This window comes from Pelobates fuscus, chromosome 1, assembly GCF_036172605.1.
Source record: "Pelobates fuscus isolate aPelFus1 chromosome 1, aPelFus1.pri, whole genome shotgun sequence".
NCBI classification, from domain to species: domain Eukaryota; kingdom Metazoa; phylum Chordata; class Amphibia; order Anura; family Pelobatidae; genus Pelobates; species Pelobates fuscus.
In genome coordinates this window covers 192,713,498-192,735,857 of record NC_086317.1, presented here as the reverse complement: position 1 = coordinate 192,735,857, position 22,360 = coordinate 192,713,498, and the positions used below count along the sequence as shown (strand labels likewise).

The window sequence follows — 22,360 nt, the reverse complement described above, 5'->3', positions numbered from 1 at the left end:
CTGCTTTTATTATTCCATATCTATTTTTATTCATATTTATGATTTATTTATTTTCCATTGAAGTACTGCTTTATTATGTTTTATTTTATTTTATTTTTTACCATCAACATCTGTGTACCATGTATTTATTATGTATATTTTAGCATTTTTTTTAATTTGTTTTTATGTGTCCCCATCTCCCTAGGACTATGCCTGATGATACTTTTCAGTATATCAGGCATAGCCCTTTTTATTGGGTTCACCTTATTTCTTTGAACTGTGTACATAGTGGTGTTTTGAGCTATTTTACACTCTAAGGTGCAGCTTTCATATTGCTTCACTTGTAAATAGTAAACATTTTGTGTTCACTGTCACTGAGTATATAGCGCCCTCTGTTTGCTTGTAGATATTTTTTTATACTATAGCCCTTAATATTGTCACGCCGGCCACATCTTTATGTGTGCCGATGTTTTTTTCAATTTCCATGACGACGGCAGCAACTTTGTGCGAGCCGTCGGCTTTGTTGTTTATTCTAGTCCCCATGACGACGGCCGCGGCTACACGCGAGCCGTCGTCATGTTACAACATGCCCTCTTTCGACAGACGTCGGCCGCAATTATATGCGAGCCGATGTCCAACTCCACCCATCCCGTTCAGACGTCGGCAGCTGTGTAGTGCTTGCCGACGTCTATTTACTACAGACCCCACAACCCATTGCGGTTGATATGCCGGTCACATGACCGCATTATTAAACCAATTTCTAATTAATCTAAACCTCGTTTTTAATGTTTTTATGTCCAATAAGGTTTGATAAGCATATTGCAATGTATGTTCAATATGATAATTCTATTTTAATATGTCCTATTGTGATTGTATATTATTGGAATTCTGATTGGCTGCCCCTAGTTTTGGCGCCAATTTTGATGATTTGAATTGCTATTTAAACTCTGCTTTGCCAGGTATCAGGTTCTTACTCCATATTGACATAAGCCGTATTGGCGAAACGCGTTTGTGGATATTTTATTGTGTATTGTATATATTAAAGATCATTTGGTCACTTTTTATTGATGCCATTTATCTTTTTTTTTTTTTTTTTTAAATTTGCATTTTATTTGCTTTTGCATATAAATCTTACAACATGACCAATATATGGAGAGAGTAAAGTAAAATATAAACATCATATAATGCTGTGTATGGGTCCTTATCTCAATTCTTTCTAACATCTGAGAAACGTTAAGAATACGTGATAAACATTAATGATACATGAGAGCTATGTAGATTCTGAGACTTTAACTCGTAATATCTAAGGTGCTAGTATAGTGTCTCTAGACTTTTAGTTGTGTCTGCGGTCTCTTGGCTCTGATGGGGGGCTTGATTTGCCGTCCTCATGAGATATATCCTTGCTGGATCAATTCAGGTGGTGTTTCCCGAGCTCCGTGGCTTTTGCAGCGGGATGGTCTTAATAGCCGCGGAATCTAGTCTCCATCGTGGTGCAGTGTAGCCCTGAGCCATTGGGGTCGGTTTGTCGTGCTAGTGCGTTGAGGCTTCGGAGGAAAGGTTCTGGATCCTCAGAGGAGGTGAGGGTGACTTGTCCTTCTCCCGACCATGCTAGGAGTGTGTCAGGGTACCTGTAGTCTCTACCCCTGAGACGGGTAGAGACTTAGACGTTTTTCCATCCAGACGGCATGATTCTCCCGTTCCTCGCGGTCCCCTCGCGCATGTACACGCCGGCCGCGAGAGAACTATGCCTTTTTGTAACGTGACGCTCAATAGTCGACGTCATGACGCTATTCTAGCCCGACCTGTCAGTCAAATCCCGGACACGAATCAGGTCTCGGCGGAGGCGTGATTAGTCTCTAGAACCAGGGTATTTAAGGGAGCTCTCAGCATTTGCTCATTGCCCTGTCGTGGTTCTAGCCAGCCTAGTCACACAGTGCTCTTGTATTCTCTTGTCTTTTGGTTCTGACCCGGCTTTGTTATTACTTACCTGTCTTCTCTGTTATCCTTGACCCGGCTTGTCTCTCGCTTACCTGTCTTCTCGTTCCCTCGACCTCGGCTTGTCCCTGACCATTCTATACGTAGTATTACGTTAAGTCCGGCCATTCTAAGGTCCGGTATACGTATCTGCTACTCTTTGTACTCTGCGTGTTGGATCCCTGTCCCGATCCTGACATTACGACAGGGCCAATGGATCCTGTAGGTACAAACTGTCAGCTTGGTTCTCCTGATCCTAGGTTTGACGCCATGGATCATAGAATGGATCAGATGGCACTAGCACTACAGGCGTTACTATCACGTCCTAATAAACGTCCTAATAATTCAGGGCTAGAGGTAGCCACTGTAGGTGCTTCTTCCCGAGTTACCCCACCTGTACGTTATGCTGGTTCTCCTGAAAGGTGTCGTGGCTTTTTGAACCAGATCAGTATCCATTTCGAGCTACAACCCCGTTCCTACCCTACTGATAGGGCAAAGGTGGGATTTATTATCACCTTACTCATTGAGAAGGCTCTGAGATGGGCTAATCCGTTGTCGGAGAATGATAATCCATTAGTCTATAACTATAATGCCTTTGTAGCTGCTTTTAGAAGAACTTTTGACCCCCCTGGCAGAAAGGTCAATGCAGCTAGATTACTGTTGCGCCTTAGACAAGAGAACCGAACACTTGTGGATTACGCACTAGAGTTCAGGTCTTTGGCGGCAGAGGTTAAGTGGAATGAACAGGCTTATATAGACGTATTTTTAAACGGATTATCCGATGTAATACTTGACGAGGTAGCGACGAGAGAGCTTCCCGAGAATTTGGAGGACTTAATTTCCTTTATCTCTCGCATTGACGAAGTCTAAGAGAGAGGCAGAACACTCGAGATAGAACCGGTAGACCTTCCTTTAGACTAGCTCCTTCATTTCAAAGTCCTGAAACCAAAACTCCACAGTTTCCAGAGCCTATGCAGATAGGTCTTACTCGCCTCTCAGAAGAGGAGAGACAGTACAGGAGAAGGGAGGGACTGTGTATGTATTGTGGAGTCAGAGGTCACTTACGTTTGAATTGTCCCAATCGCCCGGGAAACGCTTGCACCTAAGTTTCTCTAGAGGACAGGCCTTGGGTGTTTCTATTTTGTCCTCTACTCATAACTACAAAGAACACAGGCTTCTATTACCCGTCTCTTTAACTTGGGAGAAGGGAACTTTAGAGACTGTGGCATTGATAGACTCCGGAGCTGCTGAGAGCTTTATCGACCAAGTTTTTCTCACCAAACACGCTATCCCATCCCAGTTAAGGAAGACACCTTTGGCTGTTGAGGCCATAGATGGTAGACCTTTAGTTGAGCCTGTGATTTTCCGGGAGACCACACCTCTTAACTTAACTACTGGTATTCTACACAAGGAGGAGATATCTCTACTACTCATTTCATCTCCTTCTGTTCCCATAGTCCTGGGATCATAACCCCATTATAGATTGGAAATCAGGGGAAATAGTCTCGTGGGGTCAGGGTTGTCAAGAGAGATGTTTAAAGAGAGTGTCACCCCTTTGTATTGTTAACACACTTAATAACTCAACCGACTCTACTAAAGTACAGATACCGTCCTTGTATCTAGATTTAAAGGCGGTATTTGACAAAGGAAAGGCTGATACCTTACCACCACACAGGCCTTTTGATTGCAAAATTAATTTACTTCCTGGTACTATGCCTCCCAGGGGCCATGTATACCCTTTGTCTACGAATGAGAACTTAGTCTTAGAGGAGTATATTCGTGAAAACCTAGACAAAGGGTTCATTAGGAGATCCTCCTCCCCTGCTGGGGCTGGATTTTTTTTTGTTAAAAAGAAGGATGGTTCTTTAAGACCTTGCATTGACTACCGAGGTTTGAACAAGATAACCATTAGAAATGCCTATCCGATCCCCTTGATCACCGAGCTTTTTGATCGATTAAAGGGTTCCAAGATTTTCACTAAGTTAGACCTCAGAGGTGCTTATAACTTGGTGAGAATTCAGCAGGGACACAAGTGGAAGACTGCGTTCAATACTCGTTATGGGCACTATGAGTATACTGTAATGCCTTTTGGTCTCTGTAATGCCCCGGCGGTATTTCAGGATCTAATTAATGAGGTTCTTAGGGAGTTTCAACATGACTGTGTTATTGTATACCTCGATGATATACTTATACATTCCAGGGATGTTGAGACTCACCACGGACAGGTCAGAAGGGTTTTGCACAAACTTCTTCAACATGGCTTGTACTGCAAATTAGAGAAATGTAGCTTTGACCAATCCCAGACTACCTTTCTTGGTTACGTGATTTCTGGAGAGGGGTTTGAAATGGATCCGGAGAAACTCCAATCCATTTTAGATTGGCCTTTACCTAAGGGTCTCAAGGCCATTCAGAGATTTATTGGTTTCTCTAATTATTACAGACGTTTCATTAAGGGTTACTCCTCTATTATTGCTCCTATCACCAATATGACCAGACAAGGGGCTGACAGTAAGAATTGGTCTACTGAAGCACTTCTGGCTTTTAAGACTCTCAAGGAGCTGTTTGCTTCCGCACCAATTTTAGTTCACCCTGATACTACTCTGCCTTTCCTACTCGAAGTTGACGCTTCTGAGACGGGTATAGGTGCCATCCTGTCCCAAAGGTTGGGTGTGGATAAACCATTACATCCATGTGGGTATTTTTCCAAAAAATTATCGGGTACTGAGAGCAGATATGACATTGGTGACAGGGAACTCCTAGCGGTTATCATGGCTTTAAAGGAGTGGAGACATCTATTGGAGGGGACTTTGCATCCTGTTACCATTTTGACGGATCATAAAAACTTATCCTATATTGGGGAGGCTAAACGATTATCATCGAGACAGGCCCGTTGGTCTATATTCCTCACTCACTTCAATTACATACTCACATATAGGCCTGGTTCTAAGAATTCTAAAGCTGATGCCTTGTCTCGCCAACATGAACCTTCTGCCATATCTGAGCCGGTTTTATCCTCTATAGTACCTAAGTGTAATATCATCGCTAACACAACTCTCAAAATCCATTCTCCGCTTCTTGATCAGATCAGGAGCTTGCAGCATCTGGCACCTAGACTGACTCCTGCGTCTAGACACTTCGTTCCTCCTGAACTCCAACTGGAGCTCTTACAGTGTCTTCACGAGAGTAAGGTGGCTGGTCATCCGGGCGTTCGCAAAACATATTCCTTGATCTCTAAGGATTTATGGTGGCCTTCTTTACGGAGGGATATTAAGGATTTTATCGGAGCCTGTGAGGTCTGTACTAAGACTAAACTACCTCATTCGCTTCCTTGTGGTCTCTTACATCCCCTGGAAGTTCCAGAAAAACCTTGGTCCTGTTTGGCGATGGATTTTATTGTGGATTTGCCTGTTTCGAAAAAGCACACTGTTATTCTCACAGTGGTGGATAGGTTTACCAAGATGGCTCATTTCGTGCCTTTACCTAAACTTCCGACTTCACCTGAATTAGCGGAGATTTTTGCTAAAGAGATCTTTCGCTTACATGGGATACCTTCCGAGATTACTTCTGATAGAGGTTCCCAGTTTGTTTCACGTTTCTGGAGATCATTCTGTTCTCAACTAGGCATTAAATTGAATTTTTCTTCTGCTTATCACCCTCAGTCTAACCGAGCCGCTGAACGTACCAATCAAAAGATTGAACAATATCTGCTTTGTTTTGTTTCTGAACACCAGGACGATTGGGTCGGTCTGATTCCTTGGGCAGAGTTCGCACACAATAATCTTGTTTGCGATTCAACTCGCTCTAGCCCCTTTTTCATGAATTATGGTTTTCATCCTTCCATTCTTCCCTCGGTTCCTTCTTCCCAGGGGGTACCGTCGGTTGATACTCATGTTGCCAATCTGAAGAAGTTGTGGGATCAGACTCGACAAATTCTCCTACATAATTCTATACTGTATAAAAAACACGCTGACAAACGCAGAAGGCCGGCTCCTAGTTTTGTCCCTGGTGATAGGGTATGGTTGAGTACTAGAAACATTTGTTTGAAAGTACCGTCTATGAAATTCGCTCCTCGCTACATTGGACCCTATAGGATCCTGAATCGAATTAATCCTGTTGCGTATCGCCTAGCGCTCCCCTCTGCCTTACGTATTCCTAATTCCTTTCATGTTTCCTTGCTAAAACCCCTGATCTGTAACAGATTCTCCTCCAGGGTCTCCTCTCCTCACTCTGTTCAGGTTGAGGGTCAGGAGGAGTACGAAATCAACTCCATCATCGATTCTCGAATCTCCCGGGGGAAAATCCAATACCTGGTTGACTGGAAGGGATATGGTCCAGAAGAGAGGACCTGGGTACCACAGGAGGATGTCCATGCTCCTCGTCTTCGCAGGGCTTTTCATTCCCGCTTTCCATCTCGTCCCGGTTCCTTCCGCCCGGTGGGCGTTTCTGAGAGGGGGGGTACTGTCAGGGTACCTGTAGTCTCTACCCCTGAGACGGGTAGAGACTTAGACGTTTTTCCATCCAGACGGCATGATTCTCCCGTTCCTCGAGATCCCCTCGCGCATGTAAACGCCGGCCGCGAGAGAACTATGCCTTTTTGTAACGTGACGCTCAATAGTCGACGTCATGACGCTATTCTAGCCCGACCTGTCAGTCAAATCCCGGACACGAATCAGGTCTCGGCGGAGGCGTGATTAGTCTCTAGAACCAGGGTATTTAAGGGAGCTCTCAGCATTTGCTCATTGCCCTGTCGTGGTTCTAGCCAGCCTAGTCACACAGTGCTCTTGTATTCTCTTGTCTTTTGGTTCTGACCCGGCTTTGTTATTACTTACCTGTCTTCTCTGTTATCCTTGACCCGGCTTGTCTCTCGCTTACCTGTCTTCTCGTTCCCTCGACCTCGGCTTGTCCCTGACCATTCTATACGTAGTATTACGTTAAGTCCGGCCATTCTAAGGTCCGGTATACGTATCTGCTACTCTTTGTACTCTGCGTGTTGGATCCCTGTCCCGATCCTGACAGAGTGATCCATCCGCTCCCCATCTGTATTTCACGGAATTGTCTCTCAGTCTCTTTGCTATGGGTGCTAGCTTCCTCTTTTCTGCTAGCACTGCGAAAGGGAGATCGCTGTATATCGCCAGTACGTTGTTTTCGTATTGTATGGTTTGTAGTTCCCTGGATCTGGCCATTATTGCGGCTCGCACCGCTATGTCTCTTGTGAGAGCAATTGTGTCTCTCGGGACGTCGCTGGGTGCTGCAGCTGACTTTTTCACCCTGAATGCTGCTTTAATGGCGGGGGAGGCTGCACAGCTGTTGATTCCCAAAGCTGCAATCATGTTCCTCACGAACTCCAACAGTTGCTCCCCCTCTACAGACTCTGGGATACCCCTGATGCGGATGTTCCTTTGTCTGTGTCTCGTTTCGAGTAAAGTCACTGCCCTCTGCATCTGGCGTACTTGTGCGGTAAGGTCCGCTATTTGGCTGCTGTTGCCTTGTATGTGGCTGTCCCTAGCGGATTCTCTCTCCTCTACCTCTCTCACCTTTTGGTGTATAATCCCCATTTCATTTTGGGCCTCTGCCAAATCCGCCTTCCAGACTTTCCTTAGGTCCGTTAGCAGCCTCTTGATGTCCCCTTTAGTGGATGGGGATGAGTCTTCTTCCGACTCCGAGGTATCCCCTTGTGCGGAGGAGGGAATCGATTCCTCCCCCTCTTGAGAGTCTTCAGAGGCTTCTGGGTCTGTGTGGGCCTCGGGCGCCATCTTGGGCTGCGGCCGCGGTTCAGGCCTGCTAAATGAGAGCCTGATATCTGGCATATGAGGGGGCTCGGGACGTTGTCTTTGTCTGTTCTTGCAGCCCATTTCGCTCTCTGGGGGTTCGTGGTTCTTGTTCTGTGAGTTAGGCTTCGTTTTTACGGCTTTTTTCTCTTTTATTGTGGATTCCTGTCGGAGCTCGACAGATAGACGTCTGGTTCAGTGCTCTGCCGGCCACGCCCCCCTCGCCATTTATCTTTTTTAATACACCGAATATTGTTTGTTACCTGGCATCACCCTGGACTCCAAGTAATCCGAGATGGGAATAATACCATCAGCGCTATTTCCACGGAGCAGTTGGCCTGCTCCACTCTTGTGAGTACCATTTTATATATATTTTAACTCCTGTATTTTATCCAGTGAGCACTATTGGTTGTCTCTCTTTTTATATTTGAGCATTGAACACACCATTGATGGAGGAAATTTTCCCTATATACCATAAGCGGGGATCGTACCGCTGTACGCCTTCTACACTAGAGCGAGTTATAGCTCTTTCAAATGTGAGTTTTATACCAGCTTTTTAGATTTTATTTATTTCCCTACTAGACTTATTGCACTATTTTTGTTCTCTATTCTTTTTATCTCCTACATACGAGAGAATTTACAAGAAGGAGAACAGCGAGGATACTCGTCCCTGACCCATACCTACAGACTCTGCGTCTTTCACAAGACCACCTCTAGATAAGACTCTTTTATTTGGACTATTTTTATATTGAATTTCTCTGGCGCAGCCCTTTCTTTTATTCTTTTTTCTCTCATTATCTTCTTAAGGGTGTTTGAGGGATTCCCTTATAGGGTCGCTGCCTATTGGTTATCTAGAGCTTACTCTTGTTTCTGTTTTTATATAGTAGCTACCAGGGGAATCTTCAGAACCCTCAGGACCTAAGTATATAATACTATCAGCTATGTCTCTAAAAACTACACGGTGCTAAACTTAATTTTCTCTCTCTCCTCTCCCTCCACCACAGCTCCTTTTCTCTTCTGTCTTCCTACTTTCTCCCCCTTCCTTGTTCTCTTTCTCTGACATAGGAGTCTCAAGGTTTCTTTCACAACCACGACTCGATACGCCAGATATGTTGCATTACCCCCTCATCAAGCCCCCGTCTAGGGTCAGAGAACTGGCTGTCTAGGGTTAGGAGCTGGCCTTAGTCTTACAACGTAGCTGGTCCCGCGAGGACAACTCCCCAATCTCAACACAGAGATTTTCGCCCCTCGGCCCAAATCATAGTAAGAGCCTCGCATTCACCCACCTATTGGGTTTATAGTTAGGGCCTCACCTGTCATGGCCACACGTTTTTGGATCTTTTACTGTCACCGAGAGGCCGCCACCTCGCTAGTGGCCCCACGACCAAATCATAGGTAGAGCATCTCAACAGCCGCTTGGCAACTAGCAGGGCCTCACTTGTCACGGGGTAGAGAGATTTACGCTTCTGCACTAGTTAGCCAGCCAGTTCTACATTGCTCAACTGTATTGTTATTAATCAATTCATGCTTGTTGTGGAATTATTATTTTTTTCAGTATGTCTCAAGAACGTGACATTAGGAAAGAACCATCCCTCCTTAGCGCAACCCCGGAGCCGGACACTGAGAATTCTTTGTTGGGGGACCAGCTCACAAGGAGAAATCTCAGGCATTATTGGAAATCTAAACTCTATTCTGGCTACGCTTCAGTCTTTCAACAATAGACTGTAACTTAGAGAGCACCAGTCCGGCTCAGATAGGCCCTCCTCCCATAGGGTCCTCATACACACACTTACTCCCACCAACGCGCAGGGTTGGCCCCCCGGATCACCTTTCACCCCCCCCCCTCACTTTCTGAGTACTCACCCGCTAGTTTGTGTTGATTTCAACACAAGCATATGTAGTTCAACCAACTGCGAATTGCTTCACGTACGCGCCATATGCCTCGGGGCTCATGTCAAAACCATCTGCCCGCATATATCATATCAAAGGTCATGTGTACAGAGGGAAATAAGCTTGACGTTATGCATGAGTCACATCCGTCCCCGCACTTGGTAATTTAATCATTAGACATGGATTCCACATTGGGTGGGGGTCACTCCCAGTAGGCACCCTAGATGTTCCATTCTCCTCGGCTAGACACGTATCACATACTGTAAACTACCAATACTCTAATAAACAACATCTCATCATTGTTCTGCCTGCTCCTCATTCAGTCACAACCTATGCCTTAACTCCCTCATATCATCCGCCTAATTCTCTCACAGGCTTCATGTCATAGGTTCATACCAATTACGGTACCATACAGTCAAGTCTCCTGAGGATAAGATCATGTGCAGTCGTGAAGACTAACAGTTCCCTTCAGTGAGGAACTTAAAAAATTGAAAGACCGGCCATCATTGCCAGGTTCATATACGTCACTAGGCGCACTATCCCGCTGGGCAGTTCATTCATTTACTGGGACGCTCGCTACCAGGTCTGCCTGATGGAGATAGTGTTATTAGATCCTCTGGCAAGGCAGACCTGGTCAGGTGGGTGGGGGGAGTCATTAGAGTTCGGAATTGGGTGTCTGTGTTCAACCCGCTTGGTTCCGACGAACTCCCAATCTTTTGTACAGATGAAACCACTATCCTGGGTTGCAGCATTTACATAACTATTAGGGATTACGGACCAAGAGACACTAGGTCTTGTACCTCACCCAACTAACAAACACCCGAGCATAATCCGCATTTCAACGTCCCCATCTGGTCGCCCGGGCTCGACAACAATTTATCACCTATAGCGTTTTTTGCTTTCACTAAGAATACATACTACAGAGACGTGACATTCTTCCGAGACTCAGTGGAACACAACATCCACAAGCATACCGTTCAAACTGTAGTCTATTATGCCACATTTTCGCCACCTTTCATTCAAACCTCCATACAACACTAACGCACTATACCAATCATACATACAACAACACGTTCTGACAAGCCTTTCAAACCATACCCCGTCTTCTTAAATGCTTACCATAAGATATCAAGGTATAAATAACTGGTTCATCACTCCACAATAACATACATCCATAGATGGGAATTTTGGGCAGTATCAGACTCCCTAGACAGCATCCGTACCACAAAACCCTGTCTTAAACCTTTAACCAAGGGTTCCGGAGCCCTACAACTTCACGATGACAGCTAATTCCGACTGGCAAGTCATGTCTCCTCTAGCAAGATTTAAGAAGGTACAGACACTACCTTATGTCACGCCAACATTCAAACCAGACAATCAAGACACTTGATCTACTAAATAATCCCCTAACTACTTCTAATGCGGTTCTACATTCGTACTCCTTGCATTAGATTAGGTTGGGATCCTGACTCCTATTTAGGACATCCATTTCAATATGTACCACATCCAGGAGCAGTACGCCAATAGACATAATACATTAAGTTCACTGGAAATCAGCTACGTTATACAGAACATTCCACAACGGATAAGAAGTAACGCAAATTAATCTTATGGGATAAGAATATTGCAATAAGTGTGTTTTTCTCGCATTTCCTTTTGCCCTCTTTTACAGGCGTACCGTCTACGTCGGTTCCGGCACACCACACCGACTTAATTCCAATCACAAGGTATTTCACGATACGATATTAACCGACCACAAGTTTAAGGCCGAAGGCCTGTATTTGTGGGAGGAGTTAGCGTTCCTATATAAACACTACTCCCCCCTTCCTACCTTGCCGTACGCACACTGTTTACCCCACCCACCTCACCCTCTTATACAATCCATTCGGGGGGCCCTTTTTTTTTTTTTTTTAACAAGCCTACCCCCTACGTCAGTTCCGGCACACCACACTGACTTAATTCCAATCACACGGTATTTCACGATACGATATTAACCGACCACAAGTATAATATATGTATAACATATTTATTTTATTTAGCAGCCTGGGGGACTGCCTGAAAGCTCAGACAGTCCCCCTGCTGGCAGCTCCTAGAGTCCTATTGCGGCGATGTGATCATGGTGGTGTCTGTATATTAATATCAAAATACAGTTAGAATAAAATTGCATATGTAAATTATTTATATAAATTTTACAGTTTATTTTTAATTCATTATTTATTATTAATAATAATATATATACACTATATATAGTTATTATATATTGTGTATCTATATATATATATATATATATATATAAAAAATACAAATAGTATGGCTGCACTCACGGAAGTTTTCTTGTTTAAAATATAACTTTTAATGAAGTTCCATAAAAGAAATCGACGTTTCAGTCCATCATGTGGACTTTCATCAGGATAAAAGTCCACATGATGGACTGAAACGTCGATTTCTTTTATGGAACTTCATTAAAAGTTATATTTTAAACAAGAAAACTTCCGTGAGTGCAGCCATACTATTTGTATTTTGGATATCTTTGGCCCTGGTAATGCACCCGGTTTTTGCAACAATTGATAGCTTGTGTGCAAGGTACTATATATATTTTTAGATATATATATATAAAAACGTGTGTAATTTTACTCTAAGTGTATTTTATATTAATATATGTATATATTAATAAAACATACACTTAGTATGCCGTTATATATAGATGTAATATATCTATCTATATATTTATAAATATATATATATATATATATATATACACATATATAAATATATATTTAAATTTATCAAAAAAAATTTTTTTTTCTTTTTTAGTAACTTTATTTTTACTTTTTCAAAAATCAGCAGTCCCCCTGCTGGCAGCACTGTGGACACCTATTGTGAACATGTGACCGCCCCTGGGGGTCCTACAGTGCAGAGGGGGGACGGTCTGGGCTTAGCCCAGACAGTCCCCATCAGATGAAGACCGATGGCGACGATCGGTAAGTACATGGGGAGGGAGAGGGAGGGAGGGTAGAAGGTTAATTTTTTAATCACATTTTTAAAAAAAAATTATTATATATATATATATATTTTAACTATTACTGAGTGCCTCCACCCCTTGAGGCACTCACTACAGGCAGAGCATAGGAAGCCTGCGCTGTACGCCACGTGCGGCAACCCGGAAGTGATCGCTCCGGGGAAGTGACCACTTGGGTGCCCGGCAGTGAGGGGGGGGTATTCCACGATGTCTTGATATCGTAATACCCTTAGAGCGGCTGAAAGCGATCACGATCGTTTCCAGCGCTCATTTTGGCCGGGCGTACAGGGTACGTCAGCGGTCATTAAAGACCATTTTTTGAGTGACATACCCTGTGAAATCTCACCACAAAAACCTCACAACCGTGTGGGAGGGCTTGTGACACGGAGTACCTATGCTGTCAAAACAGCCTAGGTGTCAGCAAAGCCCTGCACAGTATAAATCGGCTTTTGCAAATTGAAATTTGCACCGAAATTTTTTTTCCAATCTGCTTATGCGCAGCAGAGTGATCGGAACTTCAGTTGAAAGCAATGCCTACCGGCATGCGTTCCACTGCTGTGCGCAAGCATGAAGCCAGTAAACTCATTTGAGGGTCGCCCGGGAACTCCTACTTACAATGCCGGCATAAATTGCACTTCCCTGTTCGTTCTGTAACATCAAGTGCAGAAGTGCAGCCTTTCAGCTCTCCACCAGGGAAGCTTTCGGACCATTGCCTCATGACATCGACCTGTGTGCCTCACCAGTCCTGGATTACACAGAGAGCATCTGTCCATCCTGATGCAGGGACAAGAAGAACTGGTAGATCTTGGGTGAGTAGATGGGATTTAAAAATGATTTACTGACTTCTTGTCCATTAAAATAAAGATACAACCCATTTGTCAGTACTGCCACTATATGCCAGTTAAATAAATATAACAAAATAAAATTAAACTAACACTTGTGCTTAAGTATGGCTACATTTTTCCATATTCAAGCAAACAAATTACCTGTAGTCAAATTACTTGTTAACAAGACTTTAGTAGTGTTATTGGTCATTAACAATTACATTCCACAGGCATTTAGGGCTAAGGTGTATGCAAGCCCACCACCACACACTACCATCTCACCTCATGGCTGGGCATCCTGTTAATGAGATAAGAGGGAGGTGTTCCTGTCAGACGCATGATCTGCTGCAGTTGATTAATATCTTGAGAGCCTTGTTAAGGGCTTCATTTACATATAGTGCAGTGAGTAGAAGTGCAAAAATCAGGGAAGTTAATGCCATACACAACCTCAGTGTAAGTGTATCAAAATGTGTACATGAAAGAGTTAATCAACATGAAAGTAACCAAAATGATGCAAATGGCCTGCCTTGGGGCAAAACAAACCCAATAAAAACAACCACATGCAGTTAGACTCAAATACACACAAAAAATGCAAAATATATAATGCTCTCATTGCATAGTAACACACATAAATTATATCCATATAGTAGAACTTGGCAGTCTTCAGCTATTTTTTGATGAAGAAAAAAAGCATGCAATGTAGGAGATGAACATGCAGCAATGGACTTTATTATTAATGAACCACTTGTTCTGCCTTTCCTCTAAAATAAAAGGGCACAGATATTTACAATTTTTTCAACCTGAAAAAAAACCACTATAGTTAGGGACACAAACATGTCAACACTAGAGAACTATACTATTTAGAATATTGCCTCCCTGTCTCCACTAAAAAAGCATATTACTTACCGCTATCCCCACAGTGTGCCCATCTTGCTGTGGCCACCCTGCCTCCATTGACTGAGATCATCAATCTTAATTATCTCAGCCAATCATCATTACACTGTGACCAAACACCATCTCCTTAAAGAGATGCATTGGGTTAATGCAACTCTATGGGAAGCTTTCAGTATCTCCAGGCAGACCACATCCTTGAAACCCCTATTGTGATTGTCCAAGTGAAAGCCACTAGAAAAGCAATGTTTGCACTGCTAAGCCTGCAGGGACAGTTTCTTTGCCTTGGAACCACTACATTAAGTTGTAGTCATTCTGGTGCCTAGAGTGTCCCTTTAACACATCAGTAATTAAACTATTATTATCCCTGCTCTGTACTATTTATCAATTGCATGACTCCTGCACTAATGTGTTTCACATTTCAGCTGGTACATACATATCAAATTCATTTTGATATATACTCAAACTAAGCAATCTGTCAGAGACTTACCTGTGGTGTCTTATTCACTAAATAAAATTCCACAGATAATTACCAGACTACTGAATTTGTTCTGTGTAGATTAAAAGAAATTTGCAGTGTTTATACCAGCTAACAAACCTGTTTTCCTGGCACTAGAGAATCCTGAAGTGCTCCTCCTCCCTCCTGCCCCCCATCCCATGTCGCTTAAGGGGGATAAAACCCCATTCAAACACTTACCTGAATCCAGAGCCAACGTCCGCCAGTGGGGGAGTCCTAATGCGCATGCGCGACAATGGCCACGCACGCACATTAGACCTCCCCATGGGAAAGCATTATTCAATGGTCTCCTATGAGGATTCCGGCGACGCTGGAGGTCCTCATGCATAGCGTGAGGACGTCCAGCGTAGTTTAGACGACAAAAAATGGTCTAAGAAGCCGGATGTCCCTCTAGTGGCTGTCTGGTAGACCGCCACTAGAGGAGGACTTAACCCGGCAAGGTAATAACTGCAGTTTATAAAAACTGCAATAATTACTCTTGCAGGGTTAAGGGTGATGAGAGTTGGCACCCAGACCACTTCAATGAAGTGGTCTGGGTGCCTACAGTGTCCCTTTAATGCGCAAGTCTACACTTGACAAAAAAATGTGACCGTTTAATTGACACAATCAATATAATAATGGAAATCTATTTAAAATCTGCAATATAGCTATGTAACTGCTAGCTGTGTCCAATTACTTATTTTATTGTGAACTACAATGTTTGAAAATAAACATTTGCAATTAAAGGGACACTACAGTCACCAGAACCTCTACAGCTTAATCTAGTGGCTCTGGTGTCTATAGCATGTCCATGCAGGCTCAGCAACATTGCTGTCTAGTAACTCAAACAGCCACTATAGGTACTTGTGTCAGTGCTCTGCATTGAGGTGGTGAATGTTCCCAATAGAGATGTATTGACTCAAGGATATGCTGATTGACACAGTGCATTGTTTTGTTGTGCATGGCCAATAGCCTCCCAATGCTTTCCATTGTGAAAGCATTGGACTGGCTGAGATAATCAAAATTGATCTCAAAATTGATTATCTCAGCCATGGAGGCGACACCAGGCGCAGTTTGAGAGAAAATGAGAGTAAAATTACCTTTGATCTCAGAGAGGTGAGCCAGGGACCTAATGTTGCATTCCAGCACTATAGTGTCATGAATACATTACATACAATTTTGTTTGTAGTCCTGACACTATAGTGTTCCTTTAATGTATCAGGTTTCTTTTCTTGTCTTTTATACAACTATATATAGTATATTTTCAAGTGTGTACACTTCTATTGTAATTGAAATTGGCTTAATGTTTCAAGAGTGTACATTTCCAACACTATCACACTTAAAAGAGTTAATACAATAAACATGTTTAAGCAGGGAAATGTTAAAAAATGCTTTGAATTTATGGTAAGATCAGGTGAGGCAGGGACACACAGTGACAAACATGACACACAGACTCACAGCCTCCGAGGAGATTTTCTGCAGGAGCTCTGGCTCTGGTGTTCCAACCAGTCTTAAAATTAGCTTCAACTGATCAATATCTAAAGGTGGACTATGAAGGAAAATTTGTGACAGATGAACAGCTGCCACAAGGGAAACATGATGTAATAGGACACAGATTGGTGCCGTTGCCAGGGCATGGCCAGTAAAGAGTCATAACAATCTAAACATATGTATGTAACGATGGATGAGCCTACAAAACAATGTCAAAAGTGTTTACAGAGGTAAAGGAATCAGGGGGCTCTGGTTACTAATTAACCCACCCAGCAAAAGTGTAATCATAGGCATATATAAGAATCTTTACACTCCATTAAATTGCAAAACTGGTGTGGGTGAGCCTCAATCCTATTCTGCTTGATAACTGATGAGTATTTTTGTGTAAGACACTACACTGACAACTTTGCCATTTAACATGAAATAAAAAAATCCCCATTTTAGCAAATTTAAGGTCACAATCTAGACACTATAAGAACATTAACTCAATTAAGTTGTTATATTGGCAAGAGTTCCTGGCACTGTCTTACTAAAGTTCCTCAGAACATTTTAAGAAGTTGTCAGGTAGTGCAAACAGGCTCTGTCTTGGAAAGTTTGAAGTTAATTTATTATTGCCATAGATTAAAATTCCTTAAGGTAAGACAACGCTGGAATTTCATGGCACCATAACAATTTCAAAGATATGATGTTGTAATGGTGCCCAGAGTGGTCCTTCAATGTGCGGATGCTCATCTAGTTAGTTTGCCATAAGAGAAAAATCAGAGGAGTGTTGCAGTAATGGTTGTCCTTCTGCAAATTTCTCCCATTTTCACACATGATTTCTGGAGCCCATTCAGATTGACCATTGAGTTCTTTGTCACCACTCATACCAAGGCCCTTCTCCGCTGATTGCTAAGTTTGTCCAGGAGACAAGCTCTACGAAGAGACCGGGTTTTTCCAAACTTCTTCATGGAGGCTGTTCTCTGGGCACCTTTAGCCAAGCCAAATTTTTTTGTGTAGCCTTCCCAAGAGCTGTGCCTCGGCACAATCCTGACTCTGAGCACTGCATAGTTCCTTTGGATTTATGGCTTATGTTATTCCGCTGATAAACATTTACTGCATTGAGACCTTATATGAATATATAGCATGTGCGCTCCACAAATAATTAGAGGTCTTTAGAAAGTCCTGTGAACAGGACGAAATGCGGGTAGACGCAGTGCCTTTCTCCTCTCTGTTATCTATTTATATTGATTGTCTGGCGTGCTGATATCCTTTAACCCCTTAAGGACCAAACTTCTGGAATAAAAGGGAATCATGACATGTCACACATGTCATGTGTCTTTAAGGGGTTAAGTATATATATGGTTTACTGCCTGTGTGACTGCCTTCATTGAAATCCTTTGTGTACTCTACACACACACACACACACAAAAAACCACACATCGTAGAGTAGTAAACTTTAATAAATGTAAACATAAAGAACTGGTTCACAAATAAGACCTTAGCTTGACCTACTTGCCACCTGTAGCTTCTTTTAACCTCGGTCTTATAGTATATTTTTATTAAGTTATATGTTGTTGGAAGAACAAGCATAATAATAACAATAACAGAATTCCACATAGATAGTTTTTTGTCTTGGTTACATACAAATATGAAATATTAAAGGTGGTGCCTGACTCTCAAGAAGGCCAGACGTGTTCTCCAGGAGCTCCTGCCAGAACGAGACTTAACTTGATTAAAACTTCACTTATATTGCCACAAACGGCTCAGAATTTAGCAGAGCAATAATCCTTACTAAATGGGACACTGAGGCTCCCGAATTAACGGCTTTGCCAACATACATCACTATTTGACTCTGTGACCTACTGGGATCGTTGGCCTGTCGACTGGGAGAGGCGGCCGATATCCCGCAGGGGACTACGCATCTCGAAGCAAACCCTCATAAGCCCCATGGCCCCCACCCCTTGACCGGTGCTGGGATATCCTGGTCCCTGCTCAGCACACACTGTTAATGCTACACTACTTTGGAACTTAGTCTCAGCCCCTGGACGCACTACCGCGACTCTTACCTTCCAAGATACAGCGACACCTTGCTATGACATGTAGGACCTGGGACTAGTGTGACTACCTCCTTGCAGCTCAGCTGAGCAAATTCTACAGCGCCTGGAGTAAATATTTACTGCATTTTTGGCTAAACTGCAGGCTCAAATACAGCAGCCACTACAGAAACCTACTACAGTGGAAGGGAGCATTGTAGTGCAGTGAAGGGGGTGACTCATCAAGGCAAATCCCGAGGCTCAGTCCTCAAGCGTCAACCATACCGGCCGAAGACTTCCCACCAACGCAGGTACCTATTATCTGGTTCTTCCGGCTACCTCAGCATGGGAAAAGACTTGGCACTCACATGTTCCTAAGTCAATGGAACCATGATGCTGACACTCATCCAGGCCTGGGGGGATGAAGACACCTGTTCTGGCACTTCAGGTCGACTTCATGCATCGATCCACTGGACTGCACCCAAATCCGGCCACTCAAAAGGATCGGCTGTGTTGAGCACCAATCTCCCCACCAATGCAATGCCCCTTGGCTATGATGGCTTATGCTACCAAGTTTCTTGTATTTGAGGGGAAACTTATGACTGTTTCTATCTTTTTTGTTTAATTTAATTTCTGACCAAAGTAGCGATTATCCAGTTTTATTCTTAGCAGCACTAGTCTATGAAGTTTTGTCTTCCCTGTTTATGACTACTCCCAACAGGAAAATAAGGCACTGCATAGCAGAATGAGTCAGGTTAGGATACTGTATGTTTTTTACTCTTGTTTACCACTCATGACACATTTGATCTTAAAGCACATATCTCATACATGCCATGTTTTCATGTCTCTAGTCATATTAGTCCAGCATATTATGATTTTATAAATTTAAATTGTGCCGTTTTCTCACATGCCATGTCTATTGTTGATCTAACATACTTTCTAATGCTGTCGTGGCACTGCAAGTTTCTCTGTTTATGGTAAACTCATGAATTATTGACCTGGCATATAATGTACTTAAACCAGGACTCAAAATATCAAGTCTAGCTCAAAAGTTACTCGCCACTGCAAGCAAAGAGGATTCATGGCACTTTAGCAATGGATGAATTTCTTTTCTCCAGGGCTGTATTTTCACTCACCAGTTGGCAGTTGAGAGTGAACATTTTGAGCCCTGCTAAACTAGTCAACAGCCAAGACCTGGCATCTTTACACACAACTGCTAGTACAGCAAATCAAATCAATAAATATGTACAGCTGGAAAAAACAAGTAAAGCATTTTCTTACTTATTATACAAGGAGTAGAAATGTACCCAGATTCCCCAATTACTTTTTTGAGATTGTTTCTCCCCGAGATAAGAGACTAAAGATTTCCAAGTTCTCAACAGACAGTCTAACAGCAAAGAAATAATTTGCCAACTTACTCATATACAAGGTCTGTAAGTTACAATTCAGCAGGGCCATCCAAGATTTGGGGGTGAGCATTAAATCCAGGCATCTACTCAAGCCTTGAAAAGCAGTCAACCAAACTGCCGTGTCTAAGGTAAACAAGCACTTATCAGTGTACACAAGGTCAGCTTAATAGGATGCCAATTCCATACTTTCAAAATTATGACTCGCAGAGTGAGAACGTGGTTGACGGTCCCATCTGGAGAAGGGCTGGGCTTTCCCACTGACAGGCTTCACATCCAGTGCTCCCTGTAAGGAAAAATCTGTGCATAGTGCAGCACATTGAGCACCAAGTTCAGACTCCAAGGGAGAGTTGCAGGCTGCACCACAGACGTGATCTGTACCAGAGCACATACAAACAATTGTCTGTTTCAATGCAAAGCCAGTTAAGTGCATCAAGAGAGCCAAACTTTGACCCTTCAAGGTTCTCGCAGCCAAACACATATCTAAGCTATCCTTAAGAAATTCCAAAATACTAAATAGGAACAACACAAATTAGAATGGGATTAACACTAAGCCAGGTATATAGGCAACACGTTAAATGTGGCCCATTGGAGACCCATTGGAGAGATGGTTTCCAACATCCACCTTATTTCACACATACCGAGGTGTCTATGGTGGTCACCACCCACCCTCCAATGTTTCCCAACATGCTGGTTCCTCAGATAGAGATGTCCCGAACAGTTTGCCGGGAACTGTTCGTCGGCGAACATAGCTTGTTCGCGGTCGCCGCGGAGGGCGAACATATGCGATGTTCGGTCCGCCCCCTATTCATTATCATTGAGTAAACTTTGACCCTGTACCTCACAGTCAGCAGACACATTCCAGCCAATCAGCATCAGACCCTCCCTCCCACCTCCAAGACGAATAGGGGGCGGACCGAACATCGCATATGTTCACCCGCCGCGGCGACCGCGAACAAGCTATATTCGCCGGCGAACTGTTCGGGACATCACTATCCTCAGATATTTGAGTTTCCAATCATGTTTTTTGTTTTATAAAATGCTACACTATTTCTGACATGCTCCGCTACATGTACCTTTAATTGACTTGTAGTTTTAACTACATAATATAGTCCGCATTGGCATATGAGTAAATATAACATTTTTATAATTACAGGTAATACAAGTATCTACTTGATGGTTTTGTTATGTGATTTAAATTTTGAGGTTACATTGGTTGTTATATTGGTATACCTACAGCCAACACAATATGGGACAGGGGAGGGGGGAAAGAATTCTATGGGACAGGGGAGGGGGAGAAAAAAAACACTATGGGACTGGGAAGGAGGGGGGAAAGAACACTAAAAAAGAGGGAGGGGAGTGGAACACTAGAGGGGGGAAGAGAGAGACATTAAGCAGGGGGGACCACTAAAAGAGAAGGGAAGTTTTTCATATTAGATTAATTAAATTCATTAAAAAGTCTAATCTTAAAAAAATCATAGGAAAAAAAAACTTTTTTAAAATCATTTGGAGAAAAAAAGTCATTTTCGGTTTAGGTTTTCGGCCAAGGGCATCCTGCATTTTGGTTTCGGCCCAGAATTTTCCTTTTGTTGCATCCCTAAAGTGAAGGGGTGGGGCTCGAATCTAGTTTTTTTTTAAATTAGAAATGGAAAAAGATTGCCCATTGGCTCCCATGCTATATGTTCTATCCATTGAACCCCTCGCAGCGTTAAGACAATCAAAAGTAGATAGAGGGAATTACAAAAGAAAAACAACAATACAAAATATAATTATACACGGACTGTAACGGACCGTTTCCCTTACAAGAGGATAAAACCCAGTTTAGGCGATAATCCCCTTTACAGATGCACAGGCAGATACTGCAAACACCATTCTCCCGACTGGAGACACACGAACACTGAATCCGAGAAACCTTTTAAATTCTCCCAAGCATATGAATGCTGTAGACCATTGAATAGGAACCATACGAATAGGCTTGTACTCCTAGCAGTCAACTGGAACAGCATGCAATAAATCCTTCCCCCCAATAATGAGACGACACATCACTTTGAGGGTAAAACAGGAACTCTGGACTGGCTCATCCAGCCTGGCTTTTATTTCCATTTCACACATACAGGCCACACCCAGGGGGAGGCATAAAATAACCAATCCGAGATATGGTACAACCCACACATCCCCTCCCCTTAGCCTGAGAGATAATCCACTTATTATACAGTTTAAAACATAACTTTTACACAATATCTATAACTTCAAAACCATACATCACATTCACATACAAATCACATATTCAGACTCAGCATACTTTAAACATAAACACTTCCAAAATTCAGGCAAATCCCTCCAGTGGATCAAAAGTTACACGGAAGTCCTTTTATGACCGACCGCAAGCACATTTTCTTGCCCAAAACAGTTCCATAGATTTGGGCTGTGCGGTCGGTCAATTCCTGGCATAAAAACGGCTAAGTCCCATTCGAAGTGTGCCTGTACTTCGACTTTAGTCGAAGTGGAGTTGATGTTAAGGGTCGGCAGTGTTCAAAGTTAAAATGGCCGCCGCCACGTGGTCCTTTGTCCGATACCGGCCACTTCGACGACTTCGACAACTTCGGT

At 43.0% G+C, this 22,360-nt stretch overlaps 1 protein-coding gene across 2 annotated transcripts in view; it reads right to left on the bottom strand.

Moving 5' to 3' along the window:
• LOC134609810 (mitogen-activated protein kinase 14) overlaps positions 1-22,360 on the bottom strand; it is a 406,182-nt gene that overhangs the window by 101,114 nt on the left and 282,708 nt on the right. The window contains exon 9 of one of the 2 annotated variants that reach the window (XM_063453192.1): positions 16,300-16,379. In XM_063453192.1, coding sequence (XP_063309262.1) covers positions 16,300-16,379 — 80 coding nt within the window. Of the gene's footprint in view, positions 1-13,736; positions 13,817-16,299; positions 16,380-22,360 lie in introns of both variants that reach the window. The other variant, XM_063453193.1, reaches the window with a different exon arrangement.